Source organism: Osmerus eperlanus, chromosome 16 (genome assembly GCF_963692335.1).
Source record: "Osmerus eperlanus chromosome 16, fOsmEpe2.1, whole genome shotgun sequence".
Lineage (NCBI taxonomy): Eukaryota > Metazoa > Chordata > Actinopteri > Osmeriformes > Osmeridae > Osmerus > Osmerus eperlanus.
Window position 1 is genome coordinate 15,411,141 of NC_085033.1, and position 24,244 is coordinate 15,435,384.

Here is a 24,244-nt window from a genome sequence, read left to right on the forward strand (position 1 = left end):
TGGGAGGAGGGGAGAGGAGAGATGGAGAGGTGAGAAGAGTGACTGAAGCTGTCTGGTCCTGTGTGTGGCAGTGGTCACAACACTGGCTGTACTATGTGTGTGTTACTACTCAGCGTGTGTGTGTGTTACTATTCAGCATGCATGTGTGTGTGTTTAATTGACTGCTTAGCATGTGTTTGCATACTATCTGTTTGCTCTTGTGCCTGTGACTACTCGGTGCGTGTGTGGCTGTACTTAGCGTGTGTGTGTGGCTGTACTTAGCGTGTGTGTGTCCTACTCGGTGTGTGTGTGGCTGTACTTAGCAGTGTGTGTGTGGCTGTACTTAGTGGTGTGTGTGTGGCTGTACTTAGCGGTGTGTGTGTGGCTGTACTTAGCAGTGTGTGTGTGGCTGTACTTAGTGGTGTGTGTGTGGCTGTACTTAGCGGTGTGTGTGTGGCTGTACTTAGTGGTGTGTGTGTGGCTGTACTTAGCGGTGTGTGTGTGGCTGTACTTAGCATGTGTGTGTCCTACTCGACCTGGGCCCCACCCCCCTCCTCCTCGTCGGGGCAGGTGAGCTCCTTGTCTGGCAGCAGGCCGTACTCGTTCAGGAAGGCCTCCACGTCCGTGGCGAAGAACTCCTCGTGCAGGTGCTTCGTCACCGCCACGAAGTTGCCTAGCAACTCCCCGGCCTTGTACACCAGCAGGGTGGGCAGCACGTCTTCAGGGAAACGCTCGCCGGCGCCCGTGGCAACAGCCGTGATGCGGCAGAACTTGACGCTGGGGTACTCTGTGGCCAGGCAGTCCAGGCAGGAGTTGAGCTCCTCGCAGCCTGGGACGCCGTCGGCGTAGATCTGGACGATGACCAGGGTGAGGCGGTGCTCCTTCTCGATCACCTCCAGGAAGGCGTCGCCGCTCTCCAGCTCGTGGACCGTGTCGAACTTGGGCCCGAAGCTGAGCCGCTCGTGCATGTCCTGCATGCACTGCTTCCTGTAGCGACGCAAGCAGTGCTCGTCTTCCTCCTGGATCAACTCATACTCCTGAGCACTCATCTGGGGGGAGGAGGGGAGGGGGGGGGAGGAGGTGAGGGGAGAGGAGAGGAGGGGGAGAGAAGGGGGGGGGAGGGGAGAGGAGGGGGAGAGGAGAGGAGAGGAGGGGGGGAGGGGAGAGGAGAGGAGGGGGAGAGGAGAGGAGAGGAGGGGGGGAGGGGAGAGGAGAGGAGAGGAGGGGGGGGAGGGGAGAGGAGAGGAGGGGAGAGAGGAGGAGGAGAGGAGGGGGGAGAGGAGAGGAGGGGGGGAGGGGAGAGGAGAGGAGGGGGAGAGGAGAGGAGAGGAGGGGGGGAGGGGAGAGGAGAGGAGAGGAGGGGGGGGAGGGGAGAGGAGAGGAGGGGAGAGAGGAGGAGGAGAGGAGGGGGGAGAGGAGAGGAGAGGAGGGGGGAGAGGAGAGGAGAGGAGGGGGGAGGGGAGGGGAGGGGAGGGGAGGAGGGGGAGAGGAGAGGAGGGGGAGAGGAAGGGGAGGAGAGGAGGAGGGGGGGAGGAGAGGAGGGGGAGGGTTAGAGGAGAGGAGATGGAGGCTGTGGGCTGTGGGCTGTGCGCTGTGCTAACTCATGTGTTTGGTGTGATGTAGTTGAGATGCGGTCCAGTACCTTGCGGTTGAGTTTGTCCTTGAGCTCGTCGGTCTGGGGGCTGGACATCTGCCTGAGCAGCTCTCTCTTACTGGGGGGAAGCGTCTGGTCCACACTGTCCAGCTTGAACCTGCGCCAGTCGTTTATCACTCCCTTAGGGCCTGCACTCACACACACACACACACACACACACAGAAAGACACACAGACATAAACACCATTAAAACAATCATTAACTGTATTCTTATAAACCCCCCCACACACACACATTTACATTTAGTAATTTAGCAGACGCTCTTATCCAGGGCGACTTAAAGTAAGTACAGGGAAATTCCCCAGAGGCAAGAAGGGTGAAGTGCCTTGGCCACAACAACATAACGTCATGGCCAGAATCGAACTGGCAACCTTCTGATTACTAGCCCGATTCCCTAACCGCTCAACCACCTGACTCCCAGGCCTGGCACACACATACCTGTCTTCACTCCAGACGCCTCCTGCTCATGGGTGGGACTGCCGGACATCTTGGACCTTCAAGAACAGAAACGAGGTCAGGACCAAAACACACTCCACTGCGTGCGTCGTGGTGTACTAATGTACCTCGAGGAACGAGGTCAGGACCAAAACACACTCCACTCCCTGTGTCGTGGTGTACTAATGTACCTCGAGGAACGAGGTCAGGACCAAAACACTCCACTCCCTGTGTTGTGGTGTACTAATGTACCTCGAGGAACGTCTCGGAGGCATTCATCTTCTCAAATCTTCCACAGTCGTCTAAATATCATGTATACAATCCAGATCACACTGAGACGCTCCTTCAGTCAACAGTGGCTGTGTTGGGTTCGTTTGGTGTGAAATCCCTGTTTGTATTTGTTGGGATTTTTAAAATAAGTTATCTTACCAAACATTTTAAACCCAACAGTCCACATTAGAATGTTAGAAATGTTTGTTGGATGTTGTGAGAACTGGCCTTAATATTCACTAATAACTACCTGGCCCTGCTCCCTAACCCTGACACTAATGCTGCAGTACAGTCACATGACCTACATGGATGCCTGCATAGGAACTGCATCTTGCACAGGCCCTTTCCTAGGATTGTAGTGGGTGTTTGTGTTTGACAATATCATGTCAGTGCTGTGTTTGTTTGTGTGTGTGTGCGCTAAGTGTGTGTGTGTGTGCGCTGTGTGTGTGTGTGTGCCAAGTGTGTGTGTGCGCTAAGTGTGTGTGTGTGCGCTATGTGTGTGTGTGTGCGCTATGTGTGTGTGTGCGCTATGTGTGTGTGTGCTGTGTGTGTGTGTGTGCTGTGTGTGTGTGTGTGCGCTATGTGTGTGTGTGTGTGTGCGCTATGTGTGTGTGTGTGCGCTATGTGTGTGTGTGTGCGCTATGTGTGTGTGTGTGCTGTGTGTGTGTGTGTGCGCTATGTGTGTGTGTGTGCGCTGTGTGTGTGTGCGCTATGTGTGTGTGTGTGCGCTATGTGTGTGTGTGTGTGCTGAGTGTGTGTGTGCTGAGTGTGTGTGTGATGTGTGTGCTGAGTGTGTGTGTGTGTGTGCTGAGTGTGTGTGTGCTGTGTGTGTGTGTGTGCTGAGTGTGTGTGTGTGCTGAGTGTGTGTGTGTGTGTGCTGTGTGTGTGTGTGTGTGTGCTGAGTGTGTGTGTGTGCTGAGTGTGTGTGCTGAGTGTGTGTGTGTGCTGAGTGTGTGTGTTTGGTGATGAAGCCTGTCTCAGAACCAACCACGTCAGTCATATAAACCTCTATAATCCTCACTGTTACACCCCCCCGCTCTCTTTCTCTCTCTCTATAGCTCGCTCTGTCAGTTTTTTTGTCCTGTCCTCTCAGCCCTGTACATCAGCCTAATCTGACTGAGTGTGTGTGTGCACAGACGGCAGTATAGACGGTACTGAGTAGCTTTCTAGTAACACGTCCCAGTATCTAAAGTACCTGTCACACCTGCCCTGGCTACAAGCTACACTCCACATAAAATAGAACTCACTTCATCTCTGCATTTCTCCACTGTTCTTCAATGCAGCTGAGATATTATGATTGTTGCACCATGCATGGTGGCTAAGATGTGGTTACTTTGGGGCTGAGAGCATGCAGGTAAGGAAATAAACCATTCAAATGGGATTGTATAGGTTGTGTGTACTATTTGCCCAAAACACAGTGTATATTAAGGTGCTGATTTGATCTGGGTCAGTTGAACATGAGACAACATGAAGGAAGATGTAGGAGACTGATCTTACCTGTGAGGTTGTTTGTCTGGAGAACGTCTGCTACCAGTCTGCAACCAGTCTGTCCCTGGTGTGTCTGCTTCTGGTCTGTCTGTTAGTGGTCTGTGTTTGTGGTCAGCCTGTCTGTCTTTGTAACTGTCTGTTTGTCTAACTGTTTCTGGTCTATGCTGTCAAGTCTGTCCGTCTGTCCGGTGGCTTGGTGAGGGGAAGTGACCCGCTGAGGGAGGTTAGGACTGGAGGCCAGGAGAGTCTAATCTTCATCATCGTCATCATTATTACTCTTAGACTCGTCATATTGTGACGTCCAATCATAATCCATAATAGGATTAGCAGTCAGCCAACTAGCTCCCAGACATTTCTCATGAGTCTGTCTCAAGGCCTCCTCTGGAAGTGTGCGAGTTTATTATTTAACATTTAACACAGAATCTTCTAGATTCTACCTTCATGTTTTCTAAGTGTTTTTTTTTCTTCTCTGCCCCTTACCTCCCTTTTCCTCCCTCCCCTCCTACACTCCCCCCCTACCCCTCCTGACTCCCCCCCCTCCCTCCCCTCCTACACTCCCCCTCCCCCTCCTACCCCTCCTGACTTCCCCCCCTCCCTCCCCTCCTACACTCCCCCTCCCCCTCCTACCCCTACTGACTCCCTCCCCTCCTACACTCCCCCTACCCCTCCTGACTCCGCCCCCCCCTCCCTCCCCTCCTACACTCACCCTCCCCCTCCCTCCCTTCCGTCTCTCCCTGCCTCACCACCTAACCGGTTTAAGCAGCACTTACTAAACCATTATTCTTGCGTAATAGAAGAAAGTCTGGTGATTCAAGTAGAAACACGCAGTCGTTAGAGGAAATCTCACTCTCTGTTTTCATGACTGCCTCAACATCTTCACAGAGAGAGAGAGGAGGGGGGAGGGTGAGAGAGAGGTAGAGAGAGAGAGATGTTTGGTAATGGAGGTGTTACTGAAGAGAGATCTTCTCTGCACAGTGGAAACAGGAAATGATAAACCCCCCTGTCTCTGACCTCATGGTCCAGTCCGCCCAGGCATCATACACAGACCAGGAATGTTCCAGCTTTCAACACGGGGCCCCCAGGGGTCTGCTTGATTTATAACTTGAGAAGAAGACTCCCTTATTTCCTACACCCCTCCCTCCTCTTCTCATCCCCCTCTCCTACACCCCTCCCTCCTCTTCTCATCCCCCTCTCCTACAACCCTCCCTCCTCTTCTCATCCCCCTCTCCTACACCCCTCCCTCCTCCTCATCCCCCTCTCCTTCACCCCTCCCTCCTCTTCTCATCCCCCTCTCCTACACCCCTCCCTCCTCTTCTCATCCCCCTCTCCTTCACCCCTCCCTCCTCTTCTCATCCCCCTCTCCTACACCCCTCCCTCCTCTTCTCATCCCCCTCTCCTTCACCCCTCCCTCCTCCTCATCCCCCTCTCCTACACCCCTCCCTCCTCCTCATCCCCCTCTCCTTCACCCCTCCCTCCTCCTCCTCATCCCCCTCTCCTTCACCCCTCCCTCCTCTTCTCATCCCCCTCTCCTTCACCCCACAAAACCAAAGACATATAAATTAAGTTATTCTGTTAACATGTTTAACCATTTATTAAACACATCCTGGAGATTAGAGAATTACAATTTGACAACCACTCATCACTCATCTCTTGATTGGCCAACGTTGCGCCCCACGAACTGCAAAGTTAATTATGTATTTAGCAGATAGCAAAACATGCAGGATGTTCAGTTTTACAATGCCATTTTATTTTTCAATCAATGCTTTGCAGTGGCCCGATCGGGCCAGTGAGTTGCTAGTTTAACTGTCCCGACGTTACTTTTTACTGGCCCCGGGCCATCGGGCCATCGTTATTGTCGAGCACTGAGGACCTGTCTGAACATGCTCTGTGTGTCTGCATAGGAAGAGCACAAGCTCCTTGTTGAGAGAACCAATTGTACTGTTGTACTTTTTCTATTTAAGATTCTTATATGTTTATCGTATGCACCTTCCTGCCGCAGTAAATTCATTGCCATTCCTACATGAGTAGTAAAGCTGATTCTGATTCAGACCAGACCACACTAAACCACACCAGACCAGACCAGACCACACTAAACCACACCAGACCAGACCAGACCACACTAAACCACACCAGACCAGACCACACTAAACCACACCAGACCAGACCACACTAAACCACACCACACCAGACCAGACCAGACCACACTAAACCACACCAGACCAGACCACACTAAACCACACCAGACCAGACCACACTAAACCACACCAGACCAGACCACACTAAACCACACCAGACCAGACCAGACCACACTAAACCACACCAGACCAGACCACACTAAACCACACCAGACCAGACCACACTAAACCACACCAGACCAGACCACACTAAACCACACCAGACCAGACCACACTAAACCACACCAGACCAGACCACACTAAACCACACCAGACCACACTAAACCAGACCAGACCAGATTACCTGATTACTTAAAACCACAAGAACTGTTCTGGTCTGGGTTGGCTGAGATCTCTTCAAGCCCGTTGTCATACCTGGGCTAACCCAACTCTGTCTCTGTGGTTCCTGGTAAGAGACGCCGATCTCAGTTACTAGAAAGCAGAGCTCCAGGGTGGGGTGGTGGGAAGGTTTCTGTCTGGGCCAGAGATGTTGCGTCACAGAGAGAACACTAATACAAGGCTGTCACAGGTTGACGAGACTGGCATGGTTTCTCTTGGGACAGGACATGATGAACAGGAACAGAAGGAATTAAATGGCTTTTCTGGGAGTGTGTGAATTTCTCAACAACGTCAACAAAGAATCTTCTAGACTTTTGTCTGGGTGTATAACCGGAATCTTCCTTTGTGACATCACCATCCAGGAATGCATCACAGAGGAAATAAACGCAGATCTTGGAACAAGTGACGTTCCTGCTTGAAATGAATTTGTATTCATTTGTATGAACGGTTAGCTTACATTTCGGTTTATTTATTTCCTCCTCCATCATTAACTCTGTTTTGAACCAGAAACAAACAGGAAAAAACATCATACGTATTGTGATCCTCTTTACCACCAGGATCATTGGCTGTTTTTCAATCCACGTTTTTTCAGTTCTTGCGAACTCGTTTGACGTCATCTTTCATTTCCCAAGTATGGTTCCAAAGATCACAAGTCACCAAGAGCACCAAAAATAACCAGAAATGTTCTTGATCCGCCCCTTTTATCGAGAATGCATCGGATGGTGACTTGGTCAGCGAGAACGCATTTGATTTCCCACACACACAGGTAGACAGACACACACACACAGGTAGACACACACACACAGGTAGACAGACACACACACACACACACAGGTAGACACACAGGTAGACACACACACAGGTAGACACACACACAGGTAGACAGACACACACACACACAGGTAGACACACAGGTAGACACACACACAGGTAGACACACACACAGGTAGACAGACACACACACACACAGGTAGACACACACACAGGTAGACACACAGGTAGACAGACAGACACACACACACACAGGTAGACACACACACAGGTAGACACACAGGTAGACAGACAGACACACACACACACAGGTAGACACACACACAGGTAGACACACAGGTAGACAGACAGACACACACACACACAGGTAGACACACACACAGGTAGACACACACACAGGTAGACACACAGGTAGACACACAGGTAGACACACAGGTAGACAGACAGACACACACACACACAGGTAGACACACACACAGGTAGACACACAGGTAGACACACAGGTAGACAGACAGACACACACACACACAGACAGACACACACACAGGTAGACACACAGGTAGACACACAGGTAGACAGACAGACACACACACACACAGACAGACACACACACAGGTAGACACACAGGTAGACACACAGGTAGACACACAGGTAGACACACAGGTAGACAGACAGACACACACACACACAGACAGACACACACACAGGTAGACACACAGGTAGACACACAGGTAGACAGACAGACACACACACACACAGACAGACACACACACAGGTAGACACACAGGTAGACACACAGGTAGACACACAGGTAGACAGACAGGTAGACACACAGGTAGACACACAGACACACACACAGGTAGACACACAGGTAGACAGACAGGTAGACACACAGGTAGACACACAGACAGACACACAGGTAGACAGATACACACACACACATTAGTTCACCAGGTGCCTCCCAGGTGTGTGACAGGTGTTTCAGCTACCTGTCCCTCCCTGACTGAGTTCAGTCACAGCATGCTGTCGTGCTGTGACTAGCTCTGTCACCTGTTGAAGTCATTTTGTGTGTGTGTGTGTTTGGTTTCAACGTCTGTCTCTCTCACACACACACATGTTTCTCGGTGTGTACCTGGTTACCTGGGGGAATGTTATGGTAATAAACTGGCACATGAGGCCTGTATTGTCAGGACTGACAGGAAGTCAGACGTCAGCCATACACCCACACTCACGTAAACACAGTCAACGCACTCATATACACACTCACATATACACACTACTCATATAAACACTCACATATACACACTACTCATATAAACACTCACATATACACACTACTCATATAAACACTCACATATACACACTACTCATATAAACACTCACATATACACACTACTCATATAAACACTCACATATACACACACTCATATATATATATATACACACACACTTATATGTACATCCTCATGTATGCACACTCACTCCTCTCTTCCTCCCTCTCTCTTCCTCTCTCTTCTCTCCTCCTCTCTCTCCTCTCCTCCTCTCTCTCTCCTGTGTTTTTAGTTCACATTCCAGTGAATGTTGATCTTCCTTTTCTCTGTAATACCAGTTCCACAGTTGGGGCAGCGTTCCCAGAGGAGCTGAAACAGCAGCACAGAAACACATGACTGCATCCCCCTTTCCTCCCCACGATCCTCGTGTCAAAAAGGATTCCTGGCGAATGCTCTGCATGTCTATACTGTCTTTTTTTATTAATATGATGCGAGTTCTATTACCAGCATGCCACTAAAATAGGTAATGGCTACTTTTTACTTAAGTATTTGTCAGAGCCCATACTTCTTTACTTCAACTTAAGTTACCACACTCACACCCTAACCGCCCCCAACCTTTTTTGAAAGAACACTAACACAGGTAGTAGTAATGGCTACACTTCTTTACTTTAACTTGAGTGAAAAAAATCTGATCTCAGAACTGCAACTTTTACCAGTCTTTTTAAACATGAGTATCTGTACTTGAGTGAGGGATGTGTGTACTTTTACCATCTCTGACCACACACACCCTCATCACCCACCCACACATACACACACCCTCATCACCCACCCACATACACACACACACCCTCATCACCCACCCACACATACACACACCCTCATCACCCACCCACACACACACACACCCTCATCACCCACACGTACACACACCCTCATCACCCACCCACACTTACACACACACCCTTTCCGCCCACCCACACACACACATAAACTCACACACGCCTAGCAGGCGTCATCAGAGTGTGTTCCCACATCTCTGCCTGGCACCAGGCTGTTGACTCAGGAAAGACCGAAACCTCCCCTCTCTTCCCCTCTCCTCCCCCTCCCCCCTCCTCCCCCTCACCTCCCCTCTCCTCCCCCTCACCTCACCTCTCCTCCCCTCTCCTCCCCTCTCTTCCCCTCTCCTCCCCCTCACCTCCCCCCTCCTCCCCCTCACCTCCCCTCCCCTCTCCTCCCCCTCACCTTCCCTCTCATCCCCCTCACCTCCCCTCTCCTCCCCCTCACCTTCCCTCTCATCCCCCTCCCCTCTCCTCCCCCTCACCTCCCCTCCCCTCTCCTCCCCCTCACCTTCCCTCTCATCCCCCTCACCTCCCCTCTCCTCCCCCTCACCTCCCCCTCACCTCCCCTCTCCTAGACTACAGTATAGTATTGTAGAGTAGAGTAGAGTACAGTACAGTACAGTATTGTAGAATAGAGTACAGTATAGTATAGTAGAATAGAGTACAGTAGAATAGAGTAGAGTCAAGTAGAGCAGAGCTTAGAAGAGCAGGGTAGAGTAAAGTATTACTTCGGTTCAGCCACACTAAATAAATCAATCAAAACAATTTCAGTATGATTATTTAATATTTATTAAATCATGTAAACATTCATCTTTGGAGGTATGGTTCCACGCAGAAAGCTCTTTGGCTGAGAATGCATTGATACAAATGATCAGGTGATGGCAGAGAGCTATCATAACATCCATCCCTCCTCCAGTCTAAAAACCTACAGGTCTACCAGAGTAGAGTGGTTTTATTGCCATGTAAGTTTACACAAACATGGAATTTACTGTGGCAAGAAGGTGCATACAATAAACATATACAGATCTTCATTTTAAAAAGAATAAAATAAATAAAAATAAATAGTCTAATATTAAAATGCTAAACAATATGTAAGTGTCCAGCTCTACATTTAAAGTGTAAAGATTCAATCATTACACTATTTAGAGCACCCTGGCCCATGTTGAGCTACACAGTGTTGGGACTTCATAAATAAAAACAGTGACAACATTCAGGTAACACTTGTTAGAAGATAAAAGCATCTTTAGATAGACAGACCCGCTGAGAGTCAAGATTCTGCTTTTAGTCAGAAATTATAATATTTACTTGTTTGTTTGGCAGAGGTTTAATCTAAAGCGACTACCGTCTTGATCTGCAGTTGCCTGCTCTACCACTGAGCTACAGCCGACCCCATACTGGTCCAGGAAAGAGTAGTGGTTTTAGTCAGACGACCACCTCTCTCTCTGTATTTCTCACACACACTCTCTGTCTCTCACTCTAACTCACTCTCTCTGTCTCTATCTCTTTCACTCACTCTCTTCTCATTAGTCAAGTTTTAACAGTTCAATTAAAAATAGCTGGATAACTATTACAAAATAACTAATAAACCATCACAATAAATACATATCTGATCAGTTGTTATTTGCTTGTTTAAGTTAGCTATCTCTGTTCAGTTATGACCAATTAATGCCGCTTATCATCAGTTGTAAATGGTCTCCTTGGTTACAGACACAAGTGTGTAACCTGTGTGTAACTACTTCCTGCCTGGTCACAGTTCTGAGCTGGGATCTTTCATGGCCAGCGTCGGGGTGATGCTGACCCCCTGGGTCCTGCCAGCGTCCAGGAGGGACGCCTCAGCCTGCCTCGGCCTCTCAGGCACCCGGAAAGACACCCGTGGGCAAGGACCCCTGATGTTCCCACACACCAGCTTCTCCAGGGAGGCCGAGTTCACGAGGGAGAAGCCAACATGGCCGCCGAAGGTGCTGGGCTTCCAGTACTCGGGCGAGCAGATGGGATTACCCATGAGGCCTTTCAGGGAGAAGGGGGCGCCCATCTCCACGATGGTCTCCCCAAACACCGCCCCGGGGCGTGGCCTCTCCACCAGCAGGCCGGGGTAGAGCTCCACCCCCTCCACGTCGCCATAGAGATTCTCCAGCTCGGACGCCAGCTCGCTGTCACCTACGGCAACCACAAGGAAAGGTTAGGAGTGAAAATGCAGGGTTATACATTTACATCTCCTCTGGAAAACACACACACACATAAACACACACGTGTCCATACAAGTATTGTGGTTCCCCCACCAGCTCTGAGTCAGAATACAAGAACACACACGCAAACACAGTTCAAAGTTTTTGTCCAGACATTTTGTCGTCAGATAAACTGTGTGTATGTGTATTGTGTCTATCCATTGATCCATATTGGGTTTACGATTACAGGTGAACACTCTAATTAAAGAATTACTGAGAGCCCCTCTCTCCCTCCTTTTCCTCTCCATCCTCTCCGTAGTTACTCAGATATGGGTTATATCTGCCAGCTAGCGGGATGTCTAGCATGCTACTGATCTTCTGTCGTGTCACGGTCAGGTTAACGATGGTGTGTGTGTGTGTCTTAGGTTAATGTTAAGTGATAATAATAGTAACAGGTGTAGTAATGATCCTGTGTGAGGGGGTCTTACCGGTGAGGTCAGTGAAGGAGGAGTAGGGCCGCATGTTGAAGCGCCTCCTGTAGGCGTTGAGGGACTGGTACCTCATCTCTCTGCCATGCTCCAGAGCCTTGCTGGCCACGCCCACCATGCTGGGAGGAACGTTACGCCCTCCCGACACCTGGGAGCCAATCACAATCCCCCGTTAGCATCAAACCCAGATTGATAAACCAATCATCATCCTCAATACCCAGGACTACACTACACATCCTCCCCCAGGACTACACTTCCCATCATGCCCCTGTGCGTACCCGTCCTGCCACCTGGTTGGTGAAGGCCTCCACCAGGCCGGTGATGCCGTGCAGGGGCACCAGGGTGGTGTTGAACACAAACTGCTGGTATGAGTAGGTCTGCTCCTGGATCCTGAAGTCCACAGGCATCAGAGGGTGCCAGTGGTACAGGGTGTTGAACTCTGCAGAGATCCGGTTCTGGTACTGGAACCTCTGGGTGAACAGCAGCTCTGGGTCAAACCTCAGCTGGAAGTTATACCCACTTAGCTGCTGGACGTAGTCCTCTATCACGATCTTAATGGTCTGGCCTGGATGGGGGGGAGGAGAGAGGGGAGGAGAGAGGGGGGGGGGAGGGGAAGAGAGGGGAGGAGAGGGGCGGGGGGGGGGAGGGGAAGAGAGGGGGGGGGAGGGGAAGAGAGGGGAGGAGAGAAGAGAAGTGGGGAGGGGAGGAGAGGTAAAGAACATTCTTGTTAAAACTGACCGAGACGAGCCATTCACGGTTCTCCCCGTTGCCGTCGGCAACACACATCATGACCTATGGGCTTCACACGCGGAGCAGCGACTGACCAGTCAGGATGAGTCTGGAGGTCTGGAAGAGCCTCTCGTCATCCCAGTCTGAATGCTCCGCCCTCATGATGTCACACACACGGTTGTGTTCCCTCAGCCACAGCGTGGCGTACATCATCAGGCCAGGAACCAATCCGAACACCTCGTGGCCGACAGCGAATTGGTGCTCTTCTGGCACATGGGGGGGACTGTGGGGGGGTACACCCCTCCCTCCAGCACCTGGACACACACACACACACATGGGTCAGAGGTTTGTGTGCATGTGTATGTATGACACGTGTGTGTGAGTGTGTGGTGCATGTGTGGATGTGTTTGTGTGTGTGTGGTGTTTGTGTGTGTGGTGTGTGTGTGTGTGTGTGTGTGCGTGTGTGTGCGTGTGAGTGTGTGTGAGTGTGTGTGAGTGTGTGTGAGTGTGTGTGTGTGCGTGTGTGTGCGCGTGTGTGTGTAGCAGCTCACCTGGTATTTCAGTTTCCCGTCCTTTAACAGTCTGAGTTTGTGCTGTCTCTCCAGAGTGTCTCCATAGATGTGATGCAGGTCCACCTAAAACACACACACACGCACAAGTTAGTGTAAAATAAATAATAAACAAATGCACAACAAACAAAAAAGTAAATGAACAAACACAGAAGTGTGTGTGTGTGTGTGTGTGGCGGAGGGCCTCACCCCGTGGCCCCCAGCCTTGGTAAAGCCCGGCCCCTTCTTGAAGTCCGTCTTGAAGAACTGATGAGTGAAATGTTGGGCGAAGAACGCGAACATGAGGTTGGAGCCCTGAGGGTCTGGAGTGAACTTCCTCCTGAGCAGAACACGTTCCACCACATCTTTAGCCTCCGGGAGAACCTTCCTCCCTGTGGGAACCGAGAACCAGGGTGAGAAGAGTGGAAACATTCCTGCCGAGGTCAGGAGGGGTGTCGCGTTCGCTCAGCGGTGTTGCCGGGGTCGTAACTAGGGTCCTTTGACTCAGTCACAACAACAACTAGCTGTTATAAGAACTGGTTTAGTTACGGCACCGAAAAGCTGTTCCTTTGACGCATAAATATGTGGTAATAAAAGGTGACAGTGTTTCCTGGAGCTGAAATGCTTCTGTCGCTAGTCTCAGGCTTGGGAGAACTCTCAGAGCTCAAAACATGAGAACAAAACAGAACCGTTCCATCAGATTTAGTTTCATGGTAGAAGGAATGATGGATAGATTGCTAGAGGGATAGAGGAGTGATGAAGGTGTGGAGGGGTAGGTGGATGGAGGTGCAGGGGGCTCACCTGCAGTGCCCATGGGTGTGGGGCAGTCGTGAGGCACAGGAGGCAGGGTGCGGGTGTAGTAGCTCAGGTTAGAGTACGACTCCCAACTCAAGTAACCATAGTCTGCGTTATAGGTGGGGGGGCTGTCCACCAGGTGAGAGCGAGCTGGAGGAGGAGAGGACAGTCAGTACCAGTCTTGAGGATGAGCAGCAGCATGAGTCAGCAGCAGACATGGGTGGTGCTGACGGAGCAGGTGATGGAGCAGTGTTCAGGAGGAAGCCACCTCCAGATACTCACAGGTCAGGACGTAGCTCATGATGGCGTCGCGGATGAAGGAGGCCCTGTTGATGAAGTCCCAGACAGGCTTGTAGTGAGTGAGGATGTGGTGCATGGTGTTGGGACTGGGCTTCAGCAGGGTCCTCAGCCAGGTCAGCAGCTCAGCTGGGGAGACACACCAGAGACAGGACATTCACTACAGCTGGAGAGACCAGCACAGGACATTCACTACAGCTGGAGAGACCAGCACAGGACATTCACTACAGCTGGAGAGACCAGCACAGGACATTCACTACAGCTGGAGAGACCAGCACAGAACATTCACTACAGCTGGGCTCATAATGACACTCTCACTTAGCAGATCGTTTTATCTATACCGAGGCACAGGGGGGATTTGAACCTTTGTCTACAGTCAATGACTACCACTGAGCTATACCTGAATAGGGTTTAGACAGTTTTCGGGTAAAGACGGATGTTTGATTGGTGGACTTACGCGATGAGCAGTTGCGTCCGTAGTAGCCGGTTCTCGTGCAGTCGCATTCGTAGTCGGTGAATCCTCGCGAGGTGCAGAAGCCTCTGTTCTGGCATGGCTGGGCGCAGCACGGGTCCGCTGCATCGCACAGGTCCGGAGAGGTTAGATTTTTAATAACAATTCAATACATGTAATCTACATTTGGCTACTCTACCACCCTGAATGAAATCGTTTCAGTATCGAACGATTCAAGACAACCGAACGGTTTGGAACACAGGTGTCATTTAGAATCCAGCTGTTTACCACAGAGGGGTCTCATTCAGAAAGACTTTGCCGATCAAAGCGATCATTTAGGGTTTCAAAAAACTCCGAGATGAGATCAATTGGAGCGATAAAGTTCCAATATAGAGTTAGGTATCTCTAGGATATCACGGTGAGTTTGAGCTGTAGGCTATTAAAAGGAAATCGCATGATGCGTTAAAAAAATAGTATTTTTCGCAGTTTAAGTGAATATACACACCTCCTTCACAGAAATATAACCCTAAATTGAAGAGCAAAATAATGCACGCGACTTTTTTCATTGCCGAAATCAGGCTTTTAAGTTGTGTCTCGTTGGGCGTCAGGTCGCTGTCCCGTTCTCTGTCCAGATGAATCTGAACTGTTCAGCGCCTTCTCCCGTTTATATAGCCTGTAGGCTGAGTGAAAAGGAAAAAAGTGTTACGCACATGGGAACCATTTGCTCAACACTTGTTTAGAAAATTCTTCTGCATTCACTCATGATGTCTACTGGAAACTTACTGAAATGTTTAGTATTTTGTCACAGCGCCAATAACTGCTAGAATTAATAGAAAATCACAACGTCTCTAAAGATATAGTCTTATAAGTAAATTGTAGACTTGCGGCAAGTATGGAGTTCACTAGCCTAATAATCGGGCATCATTTTTAGGGAAAAAGCCGAGATCTCATGAAAATCTGCCTATAGCCTAGTTGTAGACAAGCCTAGAGTTGGAAGCAGCAGCAGACGTAATTTCAGGACTAACTCAGAACCTAACTAAACTGTCATTCTTATATGGTTGTTATCGATAGGCTAAATAACTACAATGAAATCTGTAACCAGTGGACGGATATGCCTATATATAGTAAATATACCTATAGGCCTATTACCTATAGTAATAGCCTTCCTAGTTTGATTGATCTGTTATCAGTAAGCTATTTAGCCTATTTAGCCTAGGCTACTTCAGTCAATTCTAATACAGCTTTCTCATGTCAGTCTTTATGACTCGTCTGTCTCTCTTGTTGTCTAGGCTAAGCCTAAGCCATTTATCGACAAATATTTCGCCATGGGGAGTTTTAAAGGCATCAATTTGACAGTTTTGCTTTACTTAGGCTTAATTTGTGTTTATATACACAAATCATGATCTAGCCCATGTCCTGACGCATCATCATCTTCATCATCCGCAATTAACCTCCAGAGGAAACGACAGGGTGTGTTGATATGGTCCGCGTGTGTAGCCTGTGAGGCTACTACACGCGTGTGTAGCCTGTGAGGAATTTCTCAACATCTGATGAGATGGACACATGCAGCCTCGAAAATGATGATGTTTCGTGGATAATTAATTGTAGGTGAGCGCCACCTCACGACCAAACATTGACATATATGCCTACCGCCCAATAACAGTGCAGGTTTAATACCTTGGTCTGATTGGGAGCGATCATCTAATCTAAATAACTTTGTTGTATCGTGTCCATGCCCGTAATAGAACTGGTAGGTAACTGTTGATTGGAAGAGCCAGACCGCAGGTAAGCAGTTAATTGGTTGTGCTTCATGTCGCTTATTGAGACCTGCAGACCTACCAGTATCCATCCATTTTAACACAGTTAAAAACAACCGCCACTTCAACGCCGAAGATGAGGTTGAGGACGAAGATACCTTGAAATGCTAATAGCTTTAGTAACCTGAATGAAGGTAAACGTCTTTCAAATGCTTAAAGTTGTTAGCTATGCGTATTTGTGAATGTATTCGTTTTCAGAGATATAAAAAAAACTTCATAAACTGGCTAGCTAACTGGTTTCCGCTCAATACAAAAGCCTAAAAGCAACCATGAGGATTAGCTAGCTCGTGGATGTGTTTTAAAGCCCGATTAGCAAATATGCCTTTCTGAAGCTGTTGCTTTTGATAACTTAATATAATTAGCTTTTAATAATGTCAAATTAACTATAATATGTAAGGTTATAATTTATGTCAGTCATGTTGTTCGCACTTGGTTAACTGTAGCTAACACAGGCCAAAGGCTTCGCAGAGATGCCACGCGGTAGCCACGCGGTACCATGTGTTGGGCATGAGTGCGTGTGTATGTAGTGGGTCACTAGTCTATGTCCAACAGTTTTGCTTACGTTTGTATCTTTTTTGTGAAAATGTGTTTAAAACGTTTTACAGTTTAGGTTTGAACAGAGTTGGTAGTTTAATAGCACATGCCTGACTTCACTTCACCGGTGACCCCGGTGTGGCAGTTACTGTGGACAGAACAGTCCGTGCGTGACACGATACAAGACATTATTACGGCTGAAACTATGTGAGAAAACAGATTTGTACGCAATGTTACCATATCGTCCTGGTTCAAGAACACAAAGCCATTTGACACTTTTTAGCCATTTGACACTTTTTAGCCTTTTTGTCCGTACACAGACCAAGGCTTTCCGTGTGCATGTAGACCTGATGACGATTATCTGATATATAAGTAAAATTAAATAAAAGCCATATCCCTAACTTAAATTGTACATTCGTGGCCATAAGTTTTGGCAGTGACACATTGTGTTTTGCAAAGTTTGCTGGTTCAGTATTTGAGGAACATGTTTTCACGTTTCTATGGAATACTGGAGAACAATAATGCACATTTCATAGGTTTCCATAATTTTTTGTGGCGAAAATGTTCAATATATTCATATAGTCCCCTCTTTTACAGCAGTCAGCCTGCTCTTAAAATCCAATCAGAATGAAAGAGTGATTTCACCTGGCTAGAACTATTGTATTTTTTGGGGGGGCCAATTAAGCTTTTATTTAAGAACCATCTGATCACTTTGCAACATAATTCAGTAACAATGTGAATCAACACCACAACAACTGAAGCAGCAAACTTTGCAAACACAAAATGTATGTCACTGTCAGTACCTTTGGCCAAGACTATATTCAAATAAATATACTTGTACACAAAAAAAAGTATGCATACCTACATGTTCAGCATTATTATGTCAACACAGTAGTATGGTTAACATACAAGGCTAACAGACATTCACGCATGTTAAACAGCTTCGATGTCTCGCTGTGCAAGACTTGTACAAACTTTGTACATACTGTATCTGACCATGTGAGGACACAGCAAAACCGGAAACCAGAAAAGACAACTCAGAAGGGTTTAAAAGGTAAATACCTCCCCGTCGGGGAATTGAACCCCGGTCTCCCGCGTGACAGGCGGGGATACTCACCACTATACTAACGAGGATTGCATACAGTCTTTTTTCAGTTCTTTTTTTTTCAAGGTACAACATAACCCTAGTGTCCCTTGACACTAGAACCACAAGGGGTCGCTGTTTACCTAAAACAGCCAATGAGTAAAATTGACCTGGCTCCTGTATTTCTAGTACAACAACATTTACTGTGTCAGATGAATGTCTGAAGTCATAAGTTAAGTCCTCTGTCTCAAGTCATACATTGTAAGATGTTATGAATGACTAGACGTAGTTTTAGATCACACAGACTTGAAGCATACCCATCCTTCACATCAGTCAGCTACTAGATTAGAATGTCTTGCCAGAAAAATACAATTTAAAACTGTTGTGGGTGTATATTTTGTAGATAACACTCCTAAAACCTAAAGAAATGTTTGTAACAGTACATTTTTGAACATTTCACATGCAATCCTCGTTAGTATAGTGGTGAGTATCCCCGCCTGTCACGCGGGAGACCGGGGTTCAATTCCCCGACGGGGAGACTGCTAACCTTTTTAAACCCAGGAGACAACTACGAGAAATGAATGTTTGGTTTGTGATCTATTACTCCTTTGTGACACAGTGTTACATTTTTATATAGCTACTACACTGTTACTAAGTCATATTACTACTACACTGTTACTAAGTCATATTACTACTACACTGTTACTAAGTCATATTACTACACTAGGGCTGGGCGGTATGACGGTATATACAGTGCAACGGTAGAAATGTGTCTTCCGGGAGAGATTTGGCTATACCGTTACAACCGCAGTATACTTTTTTTTTCTTCTGGTTGTTGTATTGTATATAAGCCATCATATAAATCGCATTCTTGCGATATTTAGAATTGTAGTTTAACTTTTATTTGATTTGCTATTTTCGTTTGACCTTGAAGCACATTTGCGTTGGTCTGACGGAATTTTCGAAGTCATATTATTACACTGTTACTAATGTAATTAGTAACAGTGTAATAGGATACAGCACATTAATTGTGCTGTATCCTCACATGGTTAGTAATGTACCAAGGTTGTAGAAGTGTTGCACAGCGAGACATTGAAGGTGTTTAACATGCGTAAAAGGCTGTTAGCCTAGTACTTTGACCATACTAACTGTTGACATAATAGTGCTGAACATGTATGTAAAAAATACTGTATGGTTTTAAGCATGCAATCCTCGTTAGTATAGTGGTGAGTATCCCCGCCTGTCACGCGGGAGACCGGGGTTCAATTCCCCGACGGGGAGGCTGTATGTTTTTAACTCTGCAAGGTTAGCTTTGCAGGTTTTCTTTCAGTTTTCCTCACAGGTGAACACGCTCTCGGTTTTGAAGCTGTTAATATGAAGAAATTATTATTGTGTCTCATCACGTCACATGTGGCATCCATGCAATCCTCGTTAGTATAGTGGTGAGTATCCCCGCCTGTCACGCGGGAGACCGGGGTTCAATTCCCCGACGGGGAGGTTGTATGTTTTTAACTCTGCAAGGTTAGCTTTGCTGGTTTCCGGTTGTGATGTATCCTCACATGGTCAGATCAAATTTATTTATCAAGTCAGATATGTAGCAAGGTTGTAAAAGTGTTGCACAGCGAGACATTGAATCTTGTTTTACAGGCATGAATGTCTTTTAGCCTCGTACCTTAATCATACTACTGTGTTGAATATTTATGAAAAAAGCATGCAATCCTCATGTCCCATGTTGCACCCATGTGCTCCTCGTTAGTATAGTGGTGAGTATCCCCGCCTGTCACGCGGGAGACCGGGGTTCAATTCCCCGACGGGGAGGCATATACTTTTAAGTGCTGGACTGCTTTATGACTGTGATGAACAATATTAATTAGTGCTGTCAAACGATTAAAATATTTCATCGCGATTAATCGCATTAATGTCATAGTTAACTCACAGTTAATCGCACATTTTTATCTATTCTAAATGTCCATTGATTTCTTTTTGTCCCATTATTTTTTTAATCAATTTTTATATATTTTCTTATCAACATGGAAAAGTGGATCGGATTGCTTAGTGCAAATGTTTTTTTTTTATTGAAAACAACATTGCAATCGCCTGGCTTTGACGAGGGGGCAGAGAATTCGCATCAGCTGTGTGCTTGGCCATCAAGTGGTATTTCAGACTGGACGTGCTGCGATGATAGCTCAGTTCACAATGACAAAACACACAGATGACTTTGGTCTTGTCAATGGAACCATTTGGCAACTTTTTAAAAGTAAATGTTCCATTCAGAATTTTGTTGGCATCTTGGCATCCATTTCGGCGTCTCGCGCTCGCTATCCACTCAAAACGTAACATTAGCCTACTACTCTTTAGCCGGCTCGCAAGCCCAAACAAGTGTGCGGCGTGCCTGTTGTTTTGTTTCCGATCTAGCTAGATCCGGTGTGGTGTTGTAGTTTTCTAACGTCAGTAGTTGCTGCAACAGCATGTGAAAAAAACTACAAAGTTTGCTTGGCCAAAAAGAACGTTAATCGCGCAATAAAAAAATTTACGCTGTTAAAATGGGTTTGCGTTAACGCTGTTAATAACGCATTAAACTGACAGCACTAATATTAATGTAACCTTCATTTATTGTGTAGTTTCATAGCAGTTCATATGTAAGTTTTACTATAGGTATTGTTGTAGTGACATTGTTGTTTATGTAGCATTGTAAAGGTTTTCAGATCGGTTATGATCCCCACAACATGCTTCTCCTCCAGTTTAGGAGCAACAATCAAGGTAAGAGTTCAAGTATGTTTGCAACGAGAGACACCGCTGACAGGTGTGTGTAACCTGTCAGGTAACCGGTTTTCATACTGCGCTGCGTGTAGCTATCATTGAAGATGGGCGTGTGACGAGTTCGAAAAAAAAAGCAGTAAAACATAACACATGCAATCCTCGTTAGTATAGTGGTGAGTATCCCCGCCTGTCACGCGGGAGACCGGGGTTCAATTCCCCGACGGGGAGGCTGTATTTTTTTAACTGCAAGTTAAAAGTTTGCTGTTTTTTTCTATCAGTTTTCCTCACAGGTGAAAATTCTCTCGGCTTTGAAGCTGTTAATAAGAAGAAATTATTATTGTCTCATCACGTCACATATACGGTGGCCGACGTGCAAAAAGGAGACATAAAAAGGTTAGTATTCATTTTTACATTTAGCCCTCCTGTTTTACAGTATTCAAAACAAACCTCTCATCGTTTCCAAACGTTTCCAAAACAAACCTCTCATCTGCTCTCTCTCTCGCTTCGTGGGGTCTAAAATCAAGATGTTCCACTTAGCGCTCCCCCTAGAGGCCTGGAGCACTTCCGTTGTGTAATCTGGATGCAGCGTTTTTCTGTCTGCATTAGTTTTCGGGGTTTGCATGCTTTCCATCTGCATCTGGGAGTTTTTCCTTGTCTTCCTTGAGGGTTTAGGTTGGTTGAGGGGCAGTTCTATGGGCATATGTGAAGCCCTCTGTGACATGCTTGCGTGTAAAAAGGGGTATACAAATACATTTGATCAGATTTGATTTCCTTTTTGCAGCGCATTTCTATATTTGCAGCACGTTTGCTGAATGCTGTGTATGTGTTGTCAAATTAATGAAGATGTTTCTTAATTTGATTGTGTTTTGTCTACTTGCCTGCTTTTTATTAAGTTGCAGGGCGCTTGCATACATCGGCCACCGTACACTTGAGTCATCCATGCAATCCTCGTTAGTATAGTGGTGAGTATCCCCGCCTGTCACGCGGGAGACCGGGGTTCAATTCCCCGACGGGGAGGCTGTATGTTTTTAACTCTGCTTTGTTGGGTTCTTTCAGTTTTCCTCACAGGTGAACATTCTCTTGGCTTTGAAGCTGTTAATAAGAAGAAAATTATTGTTGTGTGGTGATCACGTCCCATGTTGCACCCATGTGCTCCTCGTTAGTATAGTGGTGAGTATCCCCGCCTGTCACGCGGGAGACCGGGGTTCAATTCCCCGACGGGGAGAGTACATACCTTTTTTTTTGTACTAGCATAAGGTCTTAAAACGTAATTTAAATATACATTGCGATTTAAGGTTAAGGATATCGCTTTTATTTTATTATACTTATTTATAAGACAATCTTGCTTTTTTATGTCGATTGTCACTGCTGGATTTCCCCAAGGGAAAGTTATGCTGATGTACATCTACCGGTAATCTAGATTAAATTACAAAACTGTTAACAACCCCCTTGCGGGAACGTACCACTTTTAGATTTGCACATAAATAGGTACAAGTATTAATTTCTACAAATTGTACCCTGAAATATAGAAAAAAATACTTTTTTTGTACTACCAGTAGACTACAATGGAAAAGATATATATGCATTTTCCCCGTTGGGGAATTGAACCCCAGTCTTTCGCGCGGGAGCTGAATAACTCTTAACTTCTTAACTTCCCTTAACTTTTCCCATTCATTCTCAATGGTAGTCCTTAACACTACGGATTTAATATTCTAACGGCCTCTGGTGGCGCTATTCCGACTTTCCCATAGACACCCATAGTAATAAGGTGATAATTATGTATCAGTAATGTAATAACAATGTAGTAATAGCAACACCTAATAATTCCTAGTTGGTGTTAATAATGTAACGATTGTGTTGCAAATCTTTAGTCTACAACATTGCCTATTGCAGAATACTTATGTAATCACGCTGCAACAAGAACACTACAATATAAAGTGTGACCTACAGAATAACAGTAAATGTAGGTCAAATAGTGTTGTATATGTAGTCACACAAAGCAATTTTGCAGTTCAGATTGTGAGTGTATTTGCATCTGTGTGTGTGTGTGTTTTGACTGCATGGATCACAGACATGTAGTCATTTATGCAAATAAAGTCAATTAAATTGAAAATAAACGATCTACGACTGTAATAAAGTATTAACTGTTAAATATTGCCTTTCACAATAATAATAAAATAAAAAAAATGTACTCTCCCCGTCGGGGAATTGAACCCCGGTCTCCCGCGTGACAGGCGGGGATACTCACCACTATACTAACGAGGAGCACATGGGTGCAATATGTGACATGTTGCTATAAGAACCAATGGGAGCACTGCTCTGGAGTAGAGTGGGGGATGTGAGAGTACAATCATGGGGTAGGAGGTGTTGAGGTCACCTTTACACAGCTCAACTAGTATACATACTTGCCTGCCACTCCTGGGAATTCTGTGTGGATGTCAGGGCTATCAGGGCCTTGTTTTAAGGCAAGGTGGCAGAACCTGCACATTGTTTGTTGCTGCTGCTCTCTTTGCAGAATGTCTCTTACCATCCTCTCAATAGTCTTCTCTGTCAGAGGCACTATTACTATTATTTCACATCACTATTTACACCACTATTATTTACACAAGATTATGTGCACATTACTAATTACACAACATTATGAGAGAACCTTGGCCTCCTGGGAACCCTGTGTGGATGGAGTCTATGGTAAAATCGGAACAGCGCCAAAAAACTACCAGAGGCCATCAGAATATTACATCCGTAGTGGTTTAGCACTACCATTGAGAATGTAAGGGAAACGTTTTAGGGATTTTAAACAAAAAAAAATCAGCTGCCGCAAAGAAGAGGGGCTCAGAATTTTTTTTTGGATTTTACTTCTTTTCTTCTTTTTTTTCTTTTTTGTGGGTGTTTGTTATTTGATTGTGCTGCATTTGTACCCAATTTGTATTGCTTATGGAGTTCTGTTCACAATCTCATGTAAATTGTAAATGTACGCAAAAAAAACTGCAAAGTACTGCAGGACTACAGTTAATTCAGTAACCTACTGCTTTCACACCAAAGGTTTAGCCGTCTGTAATGTATGTAATTAGTGTTGTAGAGCAATCAGTGTTGAATTTTGCGTCTGCTATAAGGTAGTCTACTTATCTGGTGTTTCCACATGAGTGATTGTAGTGAGATCACGCAGCAACTTCCTGGTCCGTCTCCAGGAGAGACGTGAAGGTCTGGAACGAGAAAGCGACCCTTTTTAAGCTCAGCGCCATCTGCTGTTGGAATACGGGTACTGATCTCATTCCGAAAAGTAAACGTTGTCTACTAAACGCACCGACGTCTACCGGTTGCTTTGGAATGAGTGGTTACACGTTTCAAATGTTAAA

The 24,244-nt window shown here is 46.5% G+C and overlaps 1 protein-coding gene and 9 non-coding genes across 10 annotated transcripts; 7 read left to right on the forward strand and 3 right to left on the reverse strand.

Moving 5' to 3' along the window:
* Positions 1-98: 98 nt before the first annotated feature.
* On the reverse strand, positions 99-15,357 carry ptgs2a (prostaglandin-endoperoxide synthase 2a). Its single transcript, XM_062481612.1, is given in 16 exon segments — positions 99-251; positions 467-1,028; positions 1,622-1,761; positions 2,072-2,127; positions 3,836-3,990; positions 10,971-11,377; positions 11,874-12,021; positions 12,152-12,438; positions 12,698-12,886; positions 12,889-12,916; positions 13,154-13,237; positions 13,361-13,542; positions 13,952-14,095; positions 14,228-14,371; positions 14,700-14,816; positions 15,199-15,357. Coding segments are annotated over 15 exon segments (2,664 nt in total). The 5' UTR covers positions 15,260-15,357; the 3' UTR covers positions 99-251; positions 467-506.
* A 2,749-nt stretch (positions 15,358-18,106) lies between these two features.
* trnad-guc (transfer RNA aspartic acid (anticodon GUC)) lies at positions 18,107-18,178 on the reverse strand. Its single transcript has one exon. It is a non-coding gene; the product is annotated as a tRNA-Asp (tRNA).
* Positions 18,179-18,594: 416 nt separating this feature from the next.
* trnad-guc (transfer RNA aspartic acid (anticodon GUC)) lies at positions 18,595-18,666 on the forward strand. Its single transcript has one exon. It is a non-coding gene; the product is annotated as a tRNA-Asp (tRNA).
* A 671-nt stretch (positions 18,667-19,337) lies between these two features.
* Positions 19,338-19,409, forward strand: trnad-guc (transfer RNA aspartic acid (anticodon GUC)). Its single transcript has one exon. It is a non-coding gene; the product is annotated as a tRNA-Asp (tRNA).
* A 144-nt stretch (positions 19,410-19,553) lies between these two features.
* Positions 19,554-19,625, forward strand: trnad-guc (transfer RNA aspartic acid (anticodon GUC)). Its single transcript has one exon. It is a non-coding gene; the product is annotated as a tRNA-Asp (tRNA).
* Positions 19,626-19,874: 249 nt separating this feature from the next.
* trnad-guc (transfer RNA aspartic acid (anticodon GUC)) lies at positions 19,875-19,946 on the forward strand. The gene has a single exon. It is a non-coding gene; the product is annotated as a tRNA-Asp (tRNA).
* A 1,098-nt stretch (positions 19,947-21,044) lies between these two features.
* trnad-guc (transfer RNA aspartic acid (anticodon GUC)) lies at positions 21,045-21,116 on the forward strand. The gene has a single exon. It is a non-coding gene; the product is annotated as a tRNA-Asp (tRNA).
* Positions 21,117-21,833: 717 nt separating this feature from the next.
* Positions 21,834-21,905, forward strand: trnad-guc (transfer RNA aspartic acid (anticodon GUC)). Its single transcript has one exon. It is a non-coding gene; the product is annotated as a tRNA-Asp (tRNA).
* Positions 21,906-22,041: 136 nt separating this feature from the next.
* Positions 22,042-22,113, forward strand: trnad-guc (transfer RNA aspartic acid (anticodon GUC)). The gene has a single exon. It is a non-coding gene; the product is annotated as a tRNA-Asp (tRNA).
* Positions 22,114-23,081: 968 nt separating this feature from the next.
* On the reverse strand, positions 23,082-23,153 carry trnad-guc (transfer RNA aspartic acid (anticodon GUC)). Its single transcript has one exon. It is a non-coding gene; the product is annotated as a tRNA-Asp (tRNA).
* Positions 23,154-24,244: the final 1,091 nt, after the last annotated feature.